Source organism: Rattus rattus, chromosome 6, assembly GCF_011064425.1.
Source record: "Rattus rattus isolate New Zealand chromosome 6, Rrattus_CSIRO_v1, whole genome shotgun sequence".
Lineage (NCBI taxonomy): Eukaryota > Metazoa > Chordata > Mammalia > Rodentia > Muridae > Rattus > Rattus rattus.
In genome coordinates this window covers 124,183,572-124,205,738 of record NC_046159.1, presented here as the reverse complement: position 1 = coordinate 124,205,738, position 22,167 = coordinate 124,183,572, and the positions used below count along the sequence as shown (strand labels likewise).

The following is a 22,167-nucleotide window of genomic DNA, read 5'->3' as shown; positions in this document are numbered from 1 at the left end:
TCCTCCATTATCCTGCCTGGGACCTTCCTCTTCTAATTTTGCACTTGGGTGCAGGGCACACACCCAGAGGAGCTTGACATGCGGTGTTGGGGGTACTTTGTGCCTGAGGAGATCCTACTTAGATGAAGGGAGTTTTTAATGCATCTCTTCAGCTTGCAATTTTAAGTCTGTGGAGGATGAAAAGTTATCACTGTGGAGGACAGAAGCATAGCATCTCTGTCGAGAATTCTACCTCCCTATTGATCTCAGTCACTTTGTCCTGGATGGTAGCCATCTGCAGAGGTCTGAGGACAATGTTGTGTTGCCTTGCCACACTTGTGGTTGGGGTCAGAAATTTTATGTCATACAGACAACTCTAACTTTTCTCACTTAATTGGGACCAATTTCATTCTTTGTAATGCCTCTCTTTAAGATGGGTGACTCCTGTGCCTCTCCCATTACTTTTCAGGGCTCCAAGGGTCCTTTTCCTACAGTGTTGACTTGGACCAGTGTTCCCCTGGAGTGCCTGGTTTTCATTTAGTGTTGATTCTGTGTTTCTTGGCTTCTGAACTGTGTTTCAGGATGTAAGACACCAGTATATTCTAAAAGTGAATCTAAAAAAAGTGAAATAAAAAATAGAGAATAGGACAAATGTCAGAGTTGAGATGGCCACAGGCAAGTGGAACACACCTGACCAGGAGTGAGACTATGTTTGACTGGACCACAGCCTCTGAGGAGCAGGAATGGCCACCAATATTCCACTGTGCTTTGTCTCAGTGGAACTATATGCATTGTGCTTCTGCCTCCTGTGCAGGTATGGTTACCTCAATCAGGATGATATCTTCTAGTTCCATACATTTGCCTATGAATTTCCTGAAGTAATTGCTTTTGATAGCTGAGTAGTACTCCATTATGAAGATGTACCACATTTTCTGTTCCTCTGTTGAAGGGCATCTGGGTTCTTTCCAGCTTCTGGCTATTATAAATAAGGCTGCTAAGAACATAGTGGAGAATGTGTCTTTGTTGTATGTTGAACCTCATTTGGGTATGTGCCCAGGAGTGGTATAGCTGGGTCCTCAAGTAGTACAATGTCCAATTTTCTGAGGAAACTTCAGACTGGTTTCCAGAGTGACTGTACCTGCTTGCAATCCCACCAACTAATGAGGAGTGTTCCTCTTTCTCCACATCCTCGACAGCATCTATTTTTACATGAGTTTTTTTTTAATCTTAATCATTCTGTCTGGTGTGAGATGGAATCTCAGGGATGTTTTGATTTGCATTTTCCTGATGACTAATGATGTTGAACATTTCTTTAGGCACTTCAAAGCCATTCAATATTTCTCAGCTAACAATTTTTTGTTTAGCTCTGTACCCCATTATATTATAGGCTTATATGATTCTCTGGTGTCTAACTGGAGAGAGCATACACTAGCAGCTTGACAGCACACCTGAAAGCTCTAGAACAAAAACAAGCAAATACACCCAAGAGGAATAGAAGGCAGGAAATAATCAAACTCATGGTGAAATCAACAAAACAGATACAAAAAGAAGTATACATGGGTATGGAAATGTGAGCTGATCAGCAGCAGGCAGACTGCAGGGAAACTGGAGTAATACCACTCAGAGAAAGCCACGGAAGTCCGAAGACTGCTGGTGCTAGTGAATAGCTGGCGATAGCATAGTTTGATTTTAAAAATTACCCACTAAAACATACTTACAAACAATGTGGGATAAGACCATAATGGACAAGTGTCACCTCACAGGACACCCTTAAAGGCTATTGAGAAATAACAATGAAAGTCAATAAAATCATCCTTGTCATATATCGAAGGGGATGTGGTTTAATCTTCTGTTCCATGTTTACAATCATGAGTTGGTTAAAGTAAATCATTTTAACAGAAAAACAACTTCATGATTCACATATACCAAAGCACATAGACAGCACACCATGATTGACAGTTCTGATGCCTACATTGGCTCCTCTTAAAGGATCTTGTCCATTAATGAATATTCAAACATTCTTCACCCTCACACACATGGACTTCAAAAAGTTAACTATATGTTTTTCAGTGCTCATAAACACAAAAGGGCTGACTGTGGCATAGATGTACACTACAAATATTTGAATATAGTAAGATGTTGGATCATTCAGATACATAGTTCTTGAACAGGAGACAATGCTGTCGAAAATGGACATTAGGACAAAGAAGGTCATGAGCATCAGGATGGTCTGTGTGGCCCTTTGTTCTGGAGATGCTTTTGGGGAAAGGTTGGTCCCTTGAAGATGCTGGATCTGTTTCCTGTGCCTACACAAGAGAACCACCATGTAACAAGTCGAGAGGACCATGAGACTAATAAGAGAGATATCTCTGATGGCCAGAAGTGTAGAAAACATGCTTTGCATGAGGTAACTCAAGGGTATAATGTAGCAGGACTGCTATAACTTGCATAAAGTTGTTTGTGGTCAAATTGGGGGTGGCATTGATGGATACTAAGAGGTGACTGCTAATGAACATGTAGAGGACACTCAGCGAAATAATGGCACAGGAGACGTGATGGGGAGACTTATGTTTGAACTTTGCTAAACAGGAGCTTCTGGGGCTGAGGGTGATGGCCTGCAGGACACTCAACATGCAGGTGGTACACAGAGAGAGACCTCTAAAACATCTGTACAGGTAGACAAGGAATTTACATATGATGTCATCCCATCCTCTCCAAGAAATAAAAATGTCTGTGGCTATGAATGCCCCCATCAGTAACATCAGTAGGTGGATTAGGGACAAGAGACCAATGGGCAGGTCAGTGAGTCTGGACCTCTGTCCACGAATAAACTTGAAGATGTGGAAGAGAAGTAGGAGACTGTTGGCTAAGATTCCAATGCCAATTTCAGTGAAAAGGGTATTCCTTATGTTAGAATCAGTGTGGAGTCTGCTGTTCTTATTCATCACATATGAGAACAGTGGCTGAGGAGAAAAGAATGGAAACTCACTCATCACTCCTTGACAACACTGCTCCCCTCACCTTATTCCACTGAAGACCTCAGCTTTACCTCATACCCCACACATCCGCCTCTTGATCTCACTTATCCTTAGCTGAGCCATGGCTGGATCCTATGTTCTATCGTGGCTGTATCAGTGCATGAGCTCTTTTAACATTAAATACTGCACACATAATAGATTGTCTTTTCTTATCCATCATGTGCTGGTTTTCCTGGAGCAGGAGCAGCATCTTACCTTGTTTTCATCCACAACATCTTGATTTTCAGGAACATTATACAGTTTTACTAATTTTGGGTGACTTTCAATGAGGAATTGTGTGAAAGAAAACAGTCTTTCCCTTTGAAAGGGGTCTCTTGGATTGAGTATGCACTTATTCTTTTCTTTACTCTATAGGAAAACCAAGTTTCTTAATATATTTTTAGAGCAAATGTTGGGAATTGTGATCTTTGAATTCAAACCTTTCTCATTCCACCCACATTCTGCCATGCCCTCCAAGTGTGATCTTAAATATCCTAAGGCTGATCTCTAGTCACATCCTCCTGAACATATATACAGCCATGGACCTGTGTCAGTTTGACACTAGTTATATAAGTGCATGCTGTTTACAACACCAAACATGGCAGTGTTCCAGTACAAGCAGGTCTCTGTGGATATTTCACCTGCTGGTCCTCTCATGCCATGCCTAATATTTACGCTCTTGGAGATATAAGGCATGTCATAGTGACTGGTCAGCTCCATTCCTGTCTAAAACAGAACATAAAAGATAAAAGTTACAATTCAGCAGAACATTGGAATGGAGTTTATTCCAGAGACCTCAGGTAGACAATTCAGTTTTTGAGTAATACTCTGAAATGGTACCTTCATGTTTTTAATCTCAGTTCATAACACCCTCTAAGAGAAGAACAAAGTGGGCCAATGTCAGCAGGAATTTTCTGCATGTCTGCCTTCAGCATATTAAGTCAGGGGGAATATAACTACAATGAAAAGAGTTGGGTATATCTCCTATTGCAGTGTTATAGGGTAATGGTCCAACTCAGTCTTGAAAGAGAAACTCTATAGGAGTCTACATTCCCTCCTTCCACAATTGAGGTTTGATTCTTCTCCAATTTCCTGATATGCCAACTGTAAGTTCATATTCATCAATGTCCTATATATTTTGTTGAAATGCTAAAGGGATGACATAATTTGTGAATTTAAACAGGGAATGGAAAAGCTGTTAAGAAATTCCAGTATATAAAGTTCAGCAAGTAGCCTTTCCTTAGGTGAGGTTTGAACACACAACCCATTTTCTTTTCAAAGGCTTTTAGAACTTCTACATATTTACACTCTAGAAGCCAGTATGTCAACACTATTCCTTTTATAGTACATAATCAACAGAAGCAAAAGTTAGAAAAACCTTTATTGCATGCTACTGCTAACAATCCATTGTCCATGGTGGTTGAGGGAGGAACTTAAGGCAGGGACCTATAGGCAAGAACTGATGGACAATCATGGAAGTGTGGGATTTACTGGCTTTTTGCTTCTTGGCTTTCCTGGTCTGTATTCTTAAGTATCCACCAGCCCAGCACCTATACTCACACTGAGCTGGGTCCTCTCACATAGATTACCAATCAAGAAAATTCATCACAAATTTGCCCATATATCAGTCTAGTGGGAGAATTATCTGAACTGACATTCCTTTCCCTCTTCTGAAATTGTCTATCGTGGGTCAAAAAGACAAACAAACAAACGAATGAACCAAATAGCTGGCACAGGTGAACCCTTGTCAAGTTGACACTCAAACACATCACTGTTATACTGTAACCTTGTCTATTTTTCTTTCCCAAGATATTATACTAATATCAACATCACAATGTGAAAGTTACAAATACTTTATAACTTAAATCTTTTTTAAATCTTCAAATCTCTTTCAACATTCAAATCTTCTCCAAAATTTTCAGTCTGTAAAATATTATTTCCCTAATATTTTCAAAGTTTCTCTAAAATACTTACAAACTCTGTAAATCTTCAAATTCTTCATAAAACTCCAAATCCCTTGAAAAGTTCAAAGTCCCTTAATCATGGGCTCCTGTAAAATAAATAACAGCTTAAGTATTTTCTTGTTTCCAAAAGGAAGAACCAATGCAAAGTCAAAAACAAATTCAACGAACTTCAACAGGTATAAAAGGGTGTCACTTTCTGGGACTCATTAAGAATCCTCTGGACTCCTCCACAGTGCTGGGAAAGCCCTCCATAGCACACACAGCTTATCTCCTAGACTTACGTGGGATACAGCAGGTGCTGCTGCCCTTGGTAGGGGTCCTGTGATACCGACATCCTAGATTGATTGGATCTGTACTTCAATTGGGCTGAAGCTTCATTGGTAGCCTCTCTTTAACTCTGTTCATGGACTCTAACCTTGCTCTAAGGTGACAAGCCACAGCACCACTCCCTGATCCCTTCCTGCATTTAGAACCAGTACAATTTGAGACTTTTAAGCTAAGAACTTGGATGCTTGCACAAGATTCAGCCTCAGCAATATCTGGACCACCATGTCTGTGTGATGAGCCCAACAAACACTTCAGAAAATTTTAATTGTTCCAGCAAAGCAAAGATTCTACTTTAGTGGTTCTTAACTTAAAATATGAATGGCCCTCATAGAATCTTTAAGGGGCTCCCTAACTTCCCTATGGAATTTCGGAAGACAAGCCTCCAACATCTGCACTGGTCCCAGCATTATATACTAAGACCACACAGAATAACCAACAAAGGTATCAGCATTCTATGTATTTTACAGCCCAAAGTTTCCAAATCCTTCCACATTCTTCAAAAATCACATCACCAGTTCTGTCACGGAAATACCTCATACTCTATTAACATATTCTGTCTTGGTCAGTTCTTCACTTTTTCTGTAATAAAATACCATGATCAAAAGCAAGATGGGGAAAGAGATTAGTTCACCATACAGCCTATAGTTCTTCATCCAGGGTGGCTGAGGAATAGCTTAAGACAGGATCCTGGAAGCAGTAACTGATGGAGAAGCATAAGTAGTGTTGTTTACCACATTGCTCCATATAGCGTGCTCAATCTACATTCCCATGGTACATAGGACCACCAGCCCAGGTGGGAAATATCCATAGTGAGCTGGGCTCTTCCATATCAAATTAATCATCAACCAAGATTATGCACCATGTGCATGCTCACAGGCCAGTCTGGTATTTGCCTTTTCAGAGTTGAGGTTCCCTCTTCTAAACTAACTCTAGCTTGTGTCAAGTTGACCTGAAAGTATGTAGCAGAGACACCACCCTATGGGACATGTAATTTTGTAACCAAATTCCTTTATGTAATAAAAATACTGCTTTACAGAGTAAAAATTCATCACCGAAAGACAAGGCTGTGGATGAAATTGTCTTATAACTTATTTAGAGCATGGGATATTGTAATGGAAGTTATTAAGGGGAGGTAAATGGGATTAAGTTCAAAAGTATGGGGTATTGGTTAAGGCATTAGACCTCAGGCAGTCTAGTTGGGGAAAATGGTTAACAGTGCAGATGTCCTGAATAAAAAATTCTATAGCATAGTTAGAAAAGGTTCATCCTTTATAAGATTATTGATCATGTATTCTAGATAGGTTTTTAAATAATATTTTACATATAATGGATAGTTGCTAATTATTTCCGTTGTATTGTGCAGTTTTTTTTATAAAACTTATGGGTGTGTTTTCCCAATCCCCATCACAAGAATCAGAACACAGTGGAAGTTGGGGATGGGGAGAAGGAGATAGTTCTGTTTCCCAATGATCAAGGACAATGGTAGTTGATTTATGGGGCAAACGCCACCAGGAGCACACACTATGGAGGTTGTTTTGTGATCTCTGTGTACTGAGTGGCAAAGGACTGTAATTTCATTTCATGGAAGGAAGTCACACCTCTAGAGTTCAAATTAGTAGCCAGCATCATATACCTGTTATCACTAGCTGACTAAGGAGTACAAGAATTCTAAAATGTTTTCTCCAACATTGTTTCTGGAAATGTGTGCATTTATTTAATTACACTGAGCTAATCAGAAAAGAAAGGAAAAAAAGAAACTTAGTTGGGGAGGAGGTTTTGGAGAGGAGGTAAGGGATAGCATTTGAAATGTAAATATTTTTGGTTGTGAGCCTAGCCTTTAACGGCTGAGCCATTATAATAATTAATTTAATGGATTAATTAAAATAATATAATAAAATATCTTATATATTTAAAAAATAGAAATGCAAATCAATCTTTTTTCCTGGGCTTATTGATTTGAAAAGTACTACTTACTGTGATTGACTGTGTACATGTCAGAAAATAGTTATCTCAGAGCTTACTTCAAACTCTATTATTTTGTATGTTTACTGAAAAATGGATTACAAAAAGAATGTGTTTCCAGCCAGAATACAGCAAATACAGAGGCGAATGCCAGCAGCAAACCACTGAACTGAGAATAGGCCCCCCGTTGAAGGAATCAGAGAAAGAACTGGAAGAGCTTGAAGGGCTTGAGACCCCATATGTACAACAATGCCAAGCAACCAGAGCTTCCAGGGACTAAGCCACTACAAAAGACTATACATGGACTGACCCTGGACTCTGACCTCATAGGCAATGAATATCTAGTAAGAGCACCAGTGGAAGGAAGCCCTGGGTCCTGCTAAGACTGAACCCCCAGTGAACTAGACTGTCGGGGGAGGAGGCAATGGGGGAGGGTTGGGAGGGGAACACCCATAAGGAAGGGGGAGGGAAGGGATGTTTGCCGAAACTGGGAAAGGGAATAACACTCAGAAATGTACATAAGAAATACTCAAGTTAATAAAAAAAAAAAAAAAAAATCTTAAATGTCCTTAATAATGGACCTAGTAAATGCATTGTGGAGTGCTTACACAAACACATTAAGTAATTATCATGAGTTAAAATTGATTTACAAAGATAAAAATCAAAACCTTGAGAGAAAAAAGCAAATTATCAAAGATGTATGTAGTAATGTATTCCATGTTAGGCTAGAAAGATCACCTAGGATAAGGGTAACTTATAGGTAGAGGTGGAGGGACTATTAAGCCAAAACAAGACCTGACACTTCATCACTCTAATGTCATTTCCTGAAGGATTAAAAAAATGTTTTTTAAACATTATGTTTCACTGTGTTGCTATGTTTAAATTATTTTATAAGTCTTATCACTTTAATATAATCAAAACCAACTGTTTCTTTCTCTGCTTAGTAAGTATCTATACCTTCTCTCTATAATAATCAGGATAACAATGTTGCAATGACTTTCCCTGGGCTCTGTCTTTCTTGTAATTATTAACATCTTCTATCTTATTTATTTTCATACCATGATTCTTTCCAGAAAAAAATATAGTTTATGATAAGAAATAAGTAGCAATCTCACACAGTCTTTCAAAAGGGCAAAAATGCAAGTAAGACAGCTACTAAAGCAAACATTAGTGCTTTCATTGAGCTTCAAATTTTGCTTTAAGTTTCATGGAGTTCAAATGACAAGCAAGCACAAATGAAGAATTACATTGCTCTTGGTATTCATGAGAGTCTCCTGAGGAAAAAAATGTATTTCCTAGGATTCAGTTTTCAAAGCAATCACAAACAGAAGAGTTGATTTCTGGGACACTGACGGGAACAATGTCTTCAAGTTCACTTTCCCAAAAAATCAACGTTGGTTTCTTTTCTTTTCTCACAACCACTTTTTTTTAAGTTAAAAAGAATGACATCTTGCTGTTAAGAATGGTCACTCATTTTAAAAACTAAAAGTAATACATGCCATTAGTAACTAAATCCAAATGACATAACCAGTGGCTAAAAGGAGATAAATGTTCCTAAATATAACTTACTTTAAAGAAATTGACAGATGAAACTAAACATCCATCAATTTATCATAGTGAATGGCCAGAATCTGTCTGTAGCAGAGCCACTGAAGAAAAAGGGTGGTTTTATTTCCTTTAGAAATAACTTGAAAAAGAAAGTTATAAAAATAAAAGCCTGATTCATCATAGACTCAACTGGCAGAATCCTATGTTTTTTTTAGATTTGTCTATTCTTTGAGTCCCCCAAACCTTGTTATTCCACAGCCCCAAAATCTTCGCAAGTTGATGGGCAAAGTTACACACTCTGGGAGATACTGTGGTTTTCTGGTAGCATGTTCTGTAAGTTTTTTGGTGTCTATGGTATCGGAATATGTCAAAGGGATTGGGGTTTGAGTTCTAATTAAAGACTATAATGAAAAGCCCCCCAAAAAAAAGAAATGTAAATATAAAAATACCCAAGAAAAAATAAAATAAAATAAAACATGATTTTTATGAACATATCATGCTGTCAGACCACTCAGGCAGTGTGCTCTCAGCTCTGCTGTGTGGGTGCAGGCTGTGCTAGTGGCAGGGTCACTTCAGAAACCTTAGCCCTGCAAACCTGAAGCTGTTAGGAAGGTCAGGCAGGCACAGAGGCTGTGACTCCTCAGTGATATTGTAAATATTATGGCTTCAGGGATTCTGAATTTGAAATTCTGGGAATCCATATTTCTGCAGGTGGAATTCCACAGTTGCAAAGACAAAACTTACAGTGATGTGATTGCTTGCCAACACAAACACCAGCTTACCAGGAAAGACACAGATTAGCATTTCTCTAGTCATCCTGCTACCTTCAAATTTCCTAGCCATACAAATATGTATAATTTTGTACCGTAAGAGCCATTTCTGAGCAATAGTAGCACACACCTTAATTCCAGCACTTCAAAGGCAGAGTTATGTGCATGCTCTAGTTTAAGGCCTAACTAGTCTACAGAGTAGGTTCCAGGACAGCCTGGGCTACACATGGAAACCCTGTCTTGAAACACCAAACAAAAAAAGAATCAATAAAGCATGCAGATTGCAGACAGATGTGTACTTTCTATGGGAAACACTCTGATGAGTATGAGCCCTCCTCAGATTCTCACCAAACAGAATTCTCTACCCTGTCCCTTCCCAGCCGAGCCTCAGCAGATCAGACCTTTTTGGCTGAGCATGGCTTAGGAGACCATGAGAGATCTCCCATATTCTCAAATCTGCAGAATGTTTAAGGGACACTCATGGAACATAGAGGGCAGGAGATAGTAACCTTTGACAGGCCTGGGATGATCTGTTGTAGCATGCACTTTGCATTTTGCACAATGTAACAAAACAGGCTATTTCCAAGAGACATGGAATTCTGTGCCTAGTGTACATAGCGCAGGAAAGGTCACTGGTTTCTGAAACAGGGTCAGTTAGGTGAGCCTTCACTGGGGGAAAGGAAAGGAAGGCATTTGGGCAGATTAGGAAAGGAGTCCTGTATGGAACATGACATGGGAAATAGGAACCCGAGCAGTGCTCAGTACAAGTCCACTGTGAAGGCCGTGGCTGCTCAGTGCAGAGGAATTGAAACTCTGTGTACAGCCTGAATCAAGGAAGCCCTGAGTTTTGCCTTTATGTCATTGCGCAGTTACCCAAATCAAGGACAAACATGACCTATAATATGATCATCAAATAGGTGAGTTTGGAGGTGACACTGGCCCTTAATGAAAAGGACTTGAGGATGAGGTTACTCAGTCAGGCTGTCTACCTTTCACATAATCCTAACTTAAACCTAGAAGGAAAGTAGGCAGAAAAGGCTGGCAAATTTCAGAAGACAAAAGCAGGTTCCAGTGCCATTTCAGAGAAACCAGAAATAAATGAACCGTGAGAATGTAATGGAGAAACCATAGAAAGAGACCTTGAACTCAAGTATGCCAACTGTTTATGAAAGACTGTATAAGAATTGTATTTTTAAATCTTAGAACTTTTGTATCTGTGTCTTCAGGCTTAGACTGGCAGTGAGAATGTTTCCAGTGTTTCTAAATAAGCCTCCAGAATCAGCAGGAACAGATATCCCAGAGGAGGAGCATCATAGCATAGCCACCGACATGGACCCCACACAGTGCTGCAGCAGAACCTGCGTCCCTCATTACCCAGTGACGCTTCCTCAGATGCTCAGCTTTGCTGCTAAGCAGCTGTGATCTCCCTCCCGGTGTGTTTGTCTGGCATTTCTAGTATCAGAACAGTACAGGGGACATTTGTTTAAAGACTACAACACGGACATGATTAATGAACACAAATAACATGTCCATTAGGACTATGTTCACTGTTTTTTAACAATCTGCCATGTGACCTTATCACCAAAGTGACTCAGGTGACCATTCCACCAGGCAGAATGAGAAAAAAGGATGACATATTTGTGAATTTTAACAGCAAATGGAAAGGTTCTTAAGAAATTGCAGTCTGTAAAAGTCAGCAAGGAGCCCTTTGTTAGGTGAGGTTTGAACATACAACCCATTTGATTTTCAAAGGCTTTTAGAACTTCTAAAATCTTCATACTCTAGGAGCCAGTATGTCAACACTATTCCTTTTATAGTACATAATCAACATAAGCAAAATCAAGTGTATTTGTTTACATTTGAAAGTAAAACATAGCTACCTTTCCAGACACATACAAAGGCTCACTTCTGAAACACTATAGAAATTATACCTTACAACTGACGAATGATAAAGTAAATTTGATATTTAGGTTAGAAAATTATATTGCAATTAAAATTAACTTACATCCCATAAAAATTAATTAATTTTAGGACCTTAAGGAAATGAATATCCTAGGAAGAAAATGCACTTGATGCAGAACACAGTGCCCTGTGCTGAGGGTCCCTCAGAGCTCAGCCACACCATAGCAGGTGCTGAAACTCCCCATGCAGTTCCAGAGCTCCTCCCACAGACTGCCTGGGATCCAACCACCTTCTGACTCTGTGCTCCAGTGCTGGGCACTTACTCACATGGAAGTGGCAGGGCAGGTGGACCCTGAGTCTGAGGAGATCCTGCACAGGCCTAGGTGAATGGAGTCTTTAATGCATCTCTGTAGCCTCTAATTTTAGTGGCTGTCAGTGACAAGTTCTCACTGGAGAGCAGGGACATAGCGTATCCCAGTGGAACATTTTACCTGTTGAGTTGATTCTGCTCTGTTGGGTAACAGCTGTCCTGGGAGAGCTGGGCCCAAACTTTTCTCCAAGCTTCCTTGACACATCTGCAAGTTAGATAGGGACACAATGTGGTCAACCCAACTTTCTAATTTTCCCCTCAAGCAAATGAGCACAAACTAATCTCTAGAACAAAAAGAAGTAAAGAAACTCAAGAGGAATAGATGGCAGGAAATAATCAAACTCAGGGCCAAAGTCAACCAAGTAGAATTAAAAAATCTCTACAAAAATCAACGAAACCAGGCGTTGTTTCTTTGAGAAATCAATAAGATAAATAAACCCTTAGCCAGACTAACCCTAGGGCAAATTGACAGTGTCCAAATTAATAAAATATGATATGAAAAGGATGACATAACAACAGAAAATGAGGAACTTTTAAAAAAATCATCATATCCTATTACAAAAGCATATACCTAACAGAACTGGAAAATCCAGAGGATATGTACAATTTTCTAGACAGATACCAAGTACCAAAGTACTCTGAAGGTCCAGCTCTCCCTCCCACGGGATTTGGGTGCAGGGAGCTGTCTGACTAGGTCGGCTCAGATCCAGGCACAGTCTGGACTGAAGGGCTCCTGCAGCTTGACTGCTCCTAACTTACCATGTCGAGAAGCACTATATAGTTTCCTCTTGGGCCAAGGATGTGGGCGAAGGTGGGCAGAAGTAGCAGTCTCTCCTGCCCTGCAGTCTCAGGATTGCCCACACTTCTGGGCGATCAGCTCTCTCTCCCACATGGTTTGGGAGCAGGGAGCTGTGGGCCAGGGTCAGCGAGGTTTGGGCGCCAGCTAGAAACCGTAAGTGCCTGGTCCCAGAAGAATTTTGCCTTTGTGTGTTCTGAGTCCACCAGGCATGTCACTTGGGGCAGAAAAGTTGGTCTTACCTCTGGTCTCAGGCCAGAAGACACTCCTCAGGGCTGACTTTATGCTCTCCATGAGGGCAGGAACCAGAAGGGCCTACCCCTACTTTTCCTGTGTCTCTGTGTGCAGGGAGCCCAGGTGGCGCTAGGTGTTTTCCTCTAGAGTCAGAAATGTGGGCAGAGAGTAGTCTCCTCTGGTTTCCCAGGGATGTTTGCCCCTCTGAAGGTCCAGCTCTCCCTCCCACGGGATTTGGGTGCTGGGAGCTGTCTGACCCGGTTGGCTTACATCTGGACACAATCCGGACCTCAGGGCTCCTCCAGCTTGACTGCTCCTAACTTCCCATGCTGAGAGGCACTATAGAGTTTCCTCTTGGGCCAAGGATGTGGGCAAAGGTGGGCAGAAGTGGCAGTCTCTCCTGTCCTGCAGTCTCGGGATTGCCCACACTTCTGGGTGATCAGCTCTCTCCCACGGGGTTTGGGAGCAGGGAGCTGTGGGATGGGATCAGCAAGGTTCGGCCCAGCCCCCTTTCTAAATGCTCCTCATCCACTACCTCCTCCCCCATCAGCAAGAGGTTGTCCCCACACCCAACCTCACTGCACCAGACCTCCACAATCTCTACACCCTCACGTATATCAGGTGTTAATTACATGTTCTCTCATTGTGGTCAGACCAGGCAGTCCTTTGCTGTGTATGTGTCAGGGACCTCATATCTGCTGGTGTATGCTGCCTGGTTGGTGGCTTAATGTCTGAGAGATCTCTGATTTCCAGGTTAGTTGAGACTGCTGCTCTTACTATGGATTTTTCTTCCTCCTCAGTTCATTACAACCTTTCCCTAAGGAAGGTGGAGGGACCATCTAGTGTACTAGAGACCTAGGAGGTGATTGATGCTTGAGACTCAAAGGGAGGGACCTTAGGTTGTGGACTGTCAGGCTGTGAAAGCTACCCTGATTCCTGGTTAAGATAGGCTGGTCCCCAGATACTCTAAAAGGGATGGCAGGCACATTCCCAGCCTTTTAGGAGAAGAAGGGCTCACTAGCTGCAGTCCCACACAAAACCCTGTAGAGAGGTTTGAGATAGACTAATCACGTAGGGAAATGCCCCAAGCTCCTCCTCTACAGTCGAAGTGGTGACCACAGGTAAAATAGGGTAGAGACAGATCAATCCTGGAAACAGGAACACACTCCCAAATAAGTAAATGAGGTCTTCCCAAGCTTTCAGGCAAAACATATAGGAAGTACCTGCTGTCAGACACTCACCCATCCAAAAACTGTATTTAAGAATTGTGTTCAAGATTGAAGGGTGCAGGGTGCAGGAATTATTCTATCTTCTGAGAGCTTCTGTCATAAGAGCTGTAACACCACTGCTTGGAGAAGAGTTTGGCTATCCTGAAATCGCCACCAGAAGCTCCCCTGCTCCCTTTGCCAGCTAGTCTGTCTCCTGCTTGATCAGCCCAGCCCCAGCAACTGAATTGGCTGTGGTGGAAAGGAGCAGGACCAGCAGCAGAGTAGGCTGAAGCAGTCCCCTTTCTCTGTATGATCTCTCTTCCCTTTGCCCAAACACATGCACTTAGCCAGGCCAGAGATCTCTGTGGAGAGCCCCTTTCCCCAGGCACGGCAGCCTCACATTAGAAGAAATGCTCAATAGTGGGTAGGAGGAACTTGTATAGTCCATCTCCAGTAGAAAGACTGGAGGGCCTAAGTGGCAATTCCACATTCAAAAATTCTGACCCAGAATTTTTCCTGTCCAAGAGAACTGTAGGGAAAAATTGGAGTAGAGCCTGAGGAAAAGAGATTTAGTGAATGTCCTGAATTGGTATCTAGCTCTCAAGGGGAGACTCTAAGGCCAGACACTACTCCTGATAGGATGCTGTGCATACATTCAGGAGCCTAGCATGGCTGCCCTCTGAGGCGCCCAAGGAGCAGCTGAAAGAGTCAGATGCATACTTTAAAAGTGTTTTTTAATGATTTAAAATTTTTCATTTTTCATGTTCATTGGTGTTTTGTTTGCATGTATGTCTATGTGAAGGTGTTTCATGCCCTGCAACTGAATTTATCGACAGTTGTTAGCTGAGACATGAGAGCTGGGAATTGAACCCAGGCTCCCTGGAAGAGAAGATAATACTATTAATTGCTGAGCCATCTCTCCAACAAAGCTTGATTTTTTAAATCCATTTGTTTGGAAAAGCTTTTGAAGGTCATTTTTTGACGTAATATATATCTTTTATGTTGATGTGTGTTACTTGCATGCAGCAGCAAGATGGATCCTATTTTCACATCCATTCTGTTAGTCTGTGTTTTTACTGGGCAATCACGTCCACTGATGTTGAGAGATGTTAGTGACCATTGATAGTTACTTTGTTTTGATGCTGGTGGTTGCATTGTGTGGATGTGTGATTCTCTACATTTGTTGTAGGACAACTAATGTCTTGTGTTTTCTTGGGTGTAGTACTCTCCTTTTGCGAGAGTTTTCCTTCTATTATCTACTATAGGTTTGGTTTAGTAGATATATATTGTGCAAATTTTATTTTGTCATAGAATATCTTGGTTTCTCCATGTATGATGATTGAAAGTTTTTATTGGTATAGTAATCTGGGATGGTAGCTGTGGTGTCCAAAAATTGGCTAGCTATCTGTCCAAACCATTCTGACTTATGGAATCTCTGTTGAGAAGTCAGTTGTAATTCTAATAGGTTTGTTTTACATGTTGTCTGGCTCCTTTTCCTTGCAGATTTTAATTTCTTTTTTTTGTTTGGTACATTTAGTATTCTGGTTGTAATCAAATTTATAGGCATCCCTTTCTTTAGATTAGGTAAATTTTCTTTGACTTTGGTGTCCTTTTTTGGTGGCCTTTGAGCTGGGAACCTTGTCATTCTTCTATTACTATTACTGTTGTGTTTGGTCTTTTCATGGTGCCCCAGATTTCCTCAATGTTTTTGTGAGGAATTTTTAATGTTATCATATTCTTTGACTAAGGATTCTATTTCTTCTATCATGTGTCAACACCCAAGATTCTCTTTCAACTCCTGTGTTCTGTTGATGATGCGTACATCTATTGTTCCTCTTTACTTATCTAGATTTTCCTTTTCAGAATTCCTTCATTTTGTGTTTTCTTTGTTGTTTCTCTTTCAATATTCAGGTCTTGAACAATTTCCTTCACCTATTTTTATCCTTGTTTTTGTTGTTGTTTTTGTTTTTTCGTGACAGTCTTTAAGGGATTTTTTGATATCCTGAATATTTTTTCTTTTTATCATTTTCCTTAAGGGATTTTTTATTTATTTCGTCTTTAAGAACCTCTATCATCTTAATAAATTTGATTTTAAGGTAGTTTTCTTATGTTCTATTGCATTGGAGTATTCATGTCTTGCTGTCACAGGATAGCTAGGTGCTGGTGGTGCCATATTGCCCTGGCTGATGTTGGTTGTATTCATGTGGTTGCTACGTAGGCATCTGAGGTTTGAATGAATATATTCCTAGGTGCTGGTTTCTGAGCAGCCAGCAGCAAACCACTGAACTGAGAATGGGACCCCCATTGAAGGAATCAGAGAAAGAACTGAAAGAGCTTGAAGGGGCTCGAGACCCCCACATGAACAACCTTGCCAACCAACCAGAGCACCAGTGGAAGGGGAAACCCTTGGTCCTGCCAAGACTGAACCCCCAGTGAACGTGATTGTTGGGGGAATGGCAGTAATCCGGGGAGGATGAGGAAGGGAACACCCATAGAGAAGGGAAAGAGGAGGGGTTAGGGGGATGTTGTCCTGGTAACCGGGAAAGGGAATAACAATCAAAATATAAATAAGAAATACCCAAATTAATAAAGATTAAAAAAAAATCATTATGTCCTTCTGTGTGCCAGAGGACCATTTTGTAGAGTTTGTTCTCTTACTAACTTTATGTAGGTTGTGCGGAGTGACTCAAGGTCAAGCTTTCATGCTCACTGACCCGTTTGCGAGCTCTCTATGATATTTGTTGTCTAGACTCACTGCTGTGATACTCCAGTCTGTGCATCTTACAATAACCACCAGTGCACAACGTCACAAGCACTCTTCTTTTCTATTCTTTTCTTGGATATTTCCATTTTTACTGTTATCCCATTTCCCAGTTTTTGTCCAGAAACCCTGTATAACATCACCAGTTCATATGCTTCTATATGGTTGCTCCCCCAATCACACACAAACTGACTCCCTCCTCCCAACCCAGACATTCTCCTACACTGGGGAATTGATCCTTTAGAGGACCAATGGCCTCTCCATCCATTGATGCCCAAAAAGGCGATCTTCTGCTACATATGCAGATGGAGTAATGGGTTTCTCCATTTGTCCTCTTTGGTTTGTGCTGTAGTCCCTGGGGGATCAGGGGCCATCAAGTTTTTTGATAGTTTTGTTCTTCCTATGGAGTTGCAAACCACTGCATCTATTTTAGTCCTTTCTCTATCTTCTCCATTGAGGAGCCCCATTTGTAGCCCAATGTTTGGCTGCAAGCATTCTTCTCTGTATTTGTCAAGCTCCGACAGATCATTTATTAGGCTCCTGTCAGCATGCATTTCTTGGTACCCACTATAATGTCTGGGTTTGGTGACTGTATGTGGGATGGATCCTCAGGTCTGACAGTTCCTGGATGGCATTCCCTTCAGTCTCTGCCCCACACTTTTGTCTCTGTATTTCTTCTTATGTGTATTATCTTCCCCCATCTAAGAAGGACTGTAGCATCCATACTTTGTTCTTCCTTCTTCTTGAACTTCATGTGGTTTATGACTTTATCTTGGGTATATCGATTGTTGTGGCTAATATCCACTTATCAGTGAGTGCATACAATCTGTGTTCTTTTCTGATTATGTTATCTCACTAAGAATGATATTTTCTAGCTCTGTGCATTTACCTAAGAATTTCATGAAGTCATTAATTTTAATAGTTATGTAGTACCCCGTTGTATAATTGTACCACATTTTCTGTACCCATTCCTTGTTCAAGGACATCTGGGAACTTTCCAGCTTCTAGCTATTATAAGTAAGGCTGCTATGAACATAATAGAGCATATTGTTTCATGTATGTGGGAGTAACATCTGGGTATATGGCCAAGAATGTTATAGCTAAGTCCTCAGTTAGTACTCTGTCCAATTTTGTGAGGAATCGTCAGACTGATTTCCACAGGGGTTGTACCAGCATGCAATCCCACCAACAGTGGAAGAGTGTTCCTCTTTCTCCACATCTTCACTTGCATCTGCTGTGACCTGAGTTTTTATCTTAGCCTTTCAGACTGGTGTGGTATGGAATCTCAGGATTGTTTGGATTTGCATTTCACCAATGATTAAAGATGTTGAACATTCCTTTAGGTACTTCTCAGCTATTCAAGATTCCTCAGTTGAGAATTTTTGTTTAGCTCTGTACCCTATTTTTAATAGGATTATTTGGTTCTCTGGGGTCTAACTTCTTGAGTTCATTGTATATATTGGATATTAGACCTCTATCTGATGTAGAATTGGTAAAGGTCTTTTTCCAGTCATTTGGATGCCATTTTTTCCATATTGATTGTGTCCTGTGCCTTACAGAAGTTTTGGAATTTTCTGAGGTCTCACTTGTTGATTCTTGGTCTTAGAGCATAAGCCATTGTTGTTATGTTCAGGAAAATTTTCCTTGTGCCTATGTGTTTGAGACTCTTCCCCACTTTCTCTTATATTAGTTTCAGTGTATCTGGTTTTATGTGGGGTCTTTGATCCACTTGGACTTGAGCTATGTACTAGGAGATAAGAATGAATTTCCAAATTGCTCCTTTTAGGTCTATGAAGAAGTGAGTTGTCATTTTGATGGGGACTGCATGGAATCTGTAGATTGCTAATTGCAAGATGGCTATTTTCCCTATATTAATCCTGCTAATCCCTGAGCATGTAAGATCTTTGCATCTTCTGATATCGTCTTTGTTATCTTTCTTTGGAGACTTAAAGTTCTTGTTATACAAATCTTTCATTTGCTTGGTTAGAGTCACACCAAGGTATTTTATGTTATTTGTGACTTTTGCAAAGGGTGTTGTCTCCCTTATTTCTTTCTCGGCCTGTTTATCCTTTGAGTAGAGGAGGAATGCGGATTCTTTTGAGTTAATTTTGTACCCAGCCACTTTGCTGAAGTTGTTTATCAGGCTAAGTTGTTCTCTGGGGGAACTTTTAGGGGTCATTTAAGTATACAATCATATCGACCAAACATAGTGATATTTTTATTTGCTTCTTTCCAACTTGTATACATTTGTCCTACTTTTTTTGCCTAATGGCACGGACTGGGACATCAAATAGTATATTGAAGAGATTGGAAGACAATGGGCAGCCTTTTCTAGTCCCTGCTTTTAATGGAATTGCTTCAAATTTCTTTCCTTTTAGTTTGATATTGCTTCCTGGTGTGCTGTATATTGGTTTTACTATGTTTTTGTGTGGCCCTTGAATCTCTGACCTTTCCAAGACATTCATCATGAAGGCATGATATATATTGTAAATGCTCTCTGGACGTTTCATGAGATAATTGTGTGTGTGTGTGTGTGTGTGTGTGTGTGTGTTTTTGAGTTTAGTTATATAGTGGATTACGTTGGTGGATTTTCATTTATTTAACCATTCCTGCATCACTGGGATAAAGCCCACTTGATCATTGAGAGTATTTTTGCCTTGATATTCATAAGACAAATTGGTCTGAAGTTCTCTTTCAATGTAGGGTCTTTGTGCTTCAGATATAAGCATAATCATGGCTTCAAAGAAGGAATTGGGTAATGTTCCTTCTGTATCTATGTTGTGGAAAATTTTGAAGAATATTGGTATTAGGTTTTTTTCAAAAATATTTTTACTAGGTATATTTCTTTACTTACATTTTTTCCATCTTTATTAAATTGGGTATTTCTTATTTACATTTCGATTGTTACTCTCTTTCCAGGTTTCTGGGCCAACATCACCCTAACCCCTCCCCTTTCCCTTCTATATGGGTGTTCCCCTACCCATCCTCCCCCCCATTACTGCCCTCCCCCCAAAAATCACATTCACTGGGGGTTCAGTCCTGGCAGGACCAAGGGCTTACCCTTCCACTGGTGCTCTTACTAGGCAATTCACTGCTACCTATGAGGTTGGAGCCCAGGGTCAGTCCATGTATAGTCTTTGGGTAGTGGCTTAGTCCCTGGAAGCTCTTGTTGCTTGGCATTGTTGTTCATATGGGGTCTTGAGCCCCTTCAAGCTCTTCCAGTCCTTTCTCTGATTCCTTCAACGGGGGTCCTGTTCTCAGTTCAGTGGTTTGCTGCTGGCATTTGCCTATGTATTTGCCATATTCTGGCTGTGTCTCTCAGGAGAAATCTACATGCAGTTCCTGTCAGCTTGCACTTCTTTGCTTCATCCATCTTATCTAGTTTGGTGGCTGTATATATATGGGCCACATGTGAGCCAGGATCAGAATGGTCATTCCTTCAACCTCTGTTCTAAACTTTGCCTCCCTATTCCCTCCCAAGGGTATTCTTGTTCCCCATTTAAAGGAGTGAAGCATCCACATTTTGGTCATCCTTCTTGAGTTTCATGTGTTCTGTGCATCAACGGTAATTCAAGCATTTGGGCTAATATGTATTTATCAATGACTGCATACCATGTGTGCTCTTCTGTGATTGTATTACTTCACTCAAGATGATATTTTCCAGTTCAGTCCATTTGTCTATGAATTTCATAAAGTCATTGTTTTTGATAGCTAAATAGTATTCCATTGTGTAGATGTACCACATTTTCTGTATCCATTCCTCTGTTGAAGGGCATTTGGGTTCTTTCCAGCTTTTGGCTATTATAAATGAGGCTGCTATGAACATAGTGGAGCATGTGTCTTTGTTATTTGTTGGAGTATCTTTTGAGTATATGCCCAAGAGAGGTATAGCTGTGTCCTCAGGTAGTTCAATGTCCAATTTTCTGAGGGACCTCCAGACTGATTTCCAGAATTGTTGTACAAATCTGCAATCCCACCAACAATAGAGGAATGTTCCTTTCTCCACATCCTCACCAGCATTTGCTGTGGCCGGAGTTTTTTATCTTAGCCATTCTGACTGGCTTTACTTACATTTCAAATGTTATTCTGCATCCCAGTTTCCTGTCCATAAATCTCCTCCCCGCCCCTCCCCTCCACCATACCGGTATTACCCCCATACATCCTCCTTACTGCACCCCCCATTATCCTGCATGGGGCTTCAACCTTGGCAGGACCAAGGGCTTCCCCTTCCACTGGTGTCTCAACAAGGCTATTCTCTGCTTTATATGCAGTTGGAGCCCTGAGTCCATCCATGTATATTCTTTCGGTAGTGGTTTAGTCCCTGGAAGCTCTGGATGTTGGCATTATTGTTTTTATGGGGTTGCAAGCTCCTCCAACTCTTTCAATACTTCCTCTAATTCCTCCCAAAGGGGTCCTTTTCTCAGCTTAGTGGTTTGCTGCTAGCATTGACCTCTATATTGGACATGCTCTGGATGTGTCTCTCAGGAAAGATTAATATCCGGTCCCTTTCAGCATGCATTTTTTTAGCTTCATCAATTTTCCCTAGTTTTGGTGGCTGTATATATATGGGCCACATGTGGGACAGGCTCTGAATATCCTTTGCTTGAGTCACTGCTTTAAACTTTGCTTCCATATCCTCTCCTATGGATATTTTTTCACCTTTTAAGGAGTGGGAGCATCCGCAGTTTGGTTATCTCTCTTCTTGAGCTTCCTGTGGCCTGTGGATTGCATTTTGGGTGATTCGAGTTATTAGGCTAATATCCACTTATTAATGAGTGCATACCAAGTGTGTTTTCCTGTGATTAGGTTACCTCAATCAGGATGATATTTCCAGTTCCATCCATTTGCCTATGAATTTCATGAGGTCATTGTTTTTGATAGATGAATAGTACTCCATTGTGTAGATGAACCACATTTTTTGAATCCATTCCTCTGTTGAAGGGCATCAGAATTTTTTCCAGCTTCTGGCTATTATAAATAAGGCTTCTATGAACATAGTGGAGCCTATGTCTTTGTTGTATGTTGGAGCATCTTTTGGGAGAGGTATAGCTGGGTCCGCAGGTAATAGAATGTTCAATTTTCTGAGGAAACCCAGACTGATTTCTAGAGTGGTTGTTCTAGTTTGCAATCACACCAACAATGGAGGAGTGTTCCTCTTTCCTCACATCCTTGCTAGCATCTGCTACTACCTGAGTTTTTTATCTAGGCCATTCTGACTGGGGTGAGGTGGAATCTCAGTGTTGTTTTCATTTGCATTTCCCTGATGATTAAGGATGTTGAACATTTCATTAGATGCTTTTTGGCCATTCAATAATCCTCAGCTGAGAAT

General features: G+C 40.8%; 1 protein-coding gene across 1 annotated transcript; it reads right to left on the bottom strand.

Moving 5' to 3' along the window:
- Positions 1–1,979: 1,979 nt before the first annotated feature.
- Positions 1,980–2,978, bottom strand: LOC116902953 (vomeronasal type-1 receptor 100-like). Its single transcript, XM_032905278.1, is given in 3 exon segments — positions 1,980–2,015; positions 2,018–2,416; positions 2,418–2,978. Coding segments are annotated over 3 exon segments (990 nt in total). The 5' UTR covers positions 2,973–2,978.
- Between the last annotated feature and the right edge of the window lie 19,189 nt (positions 2,979–22,167).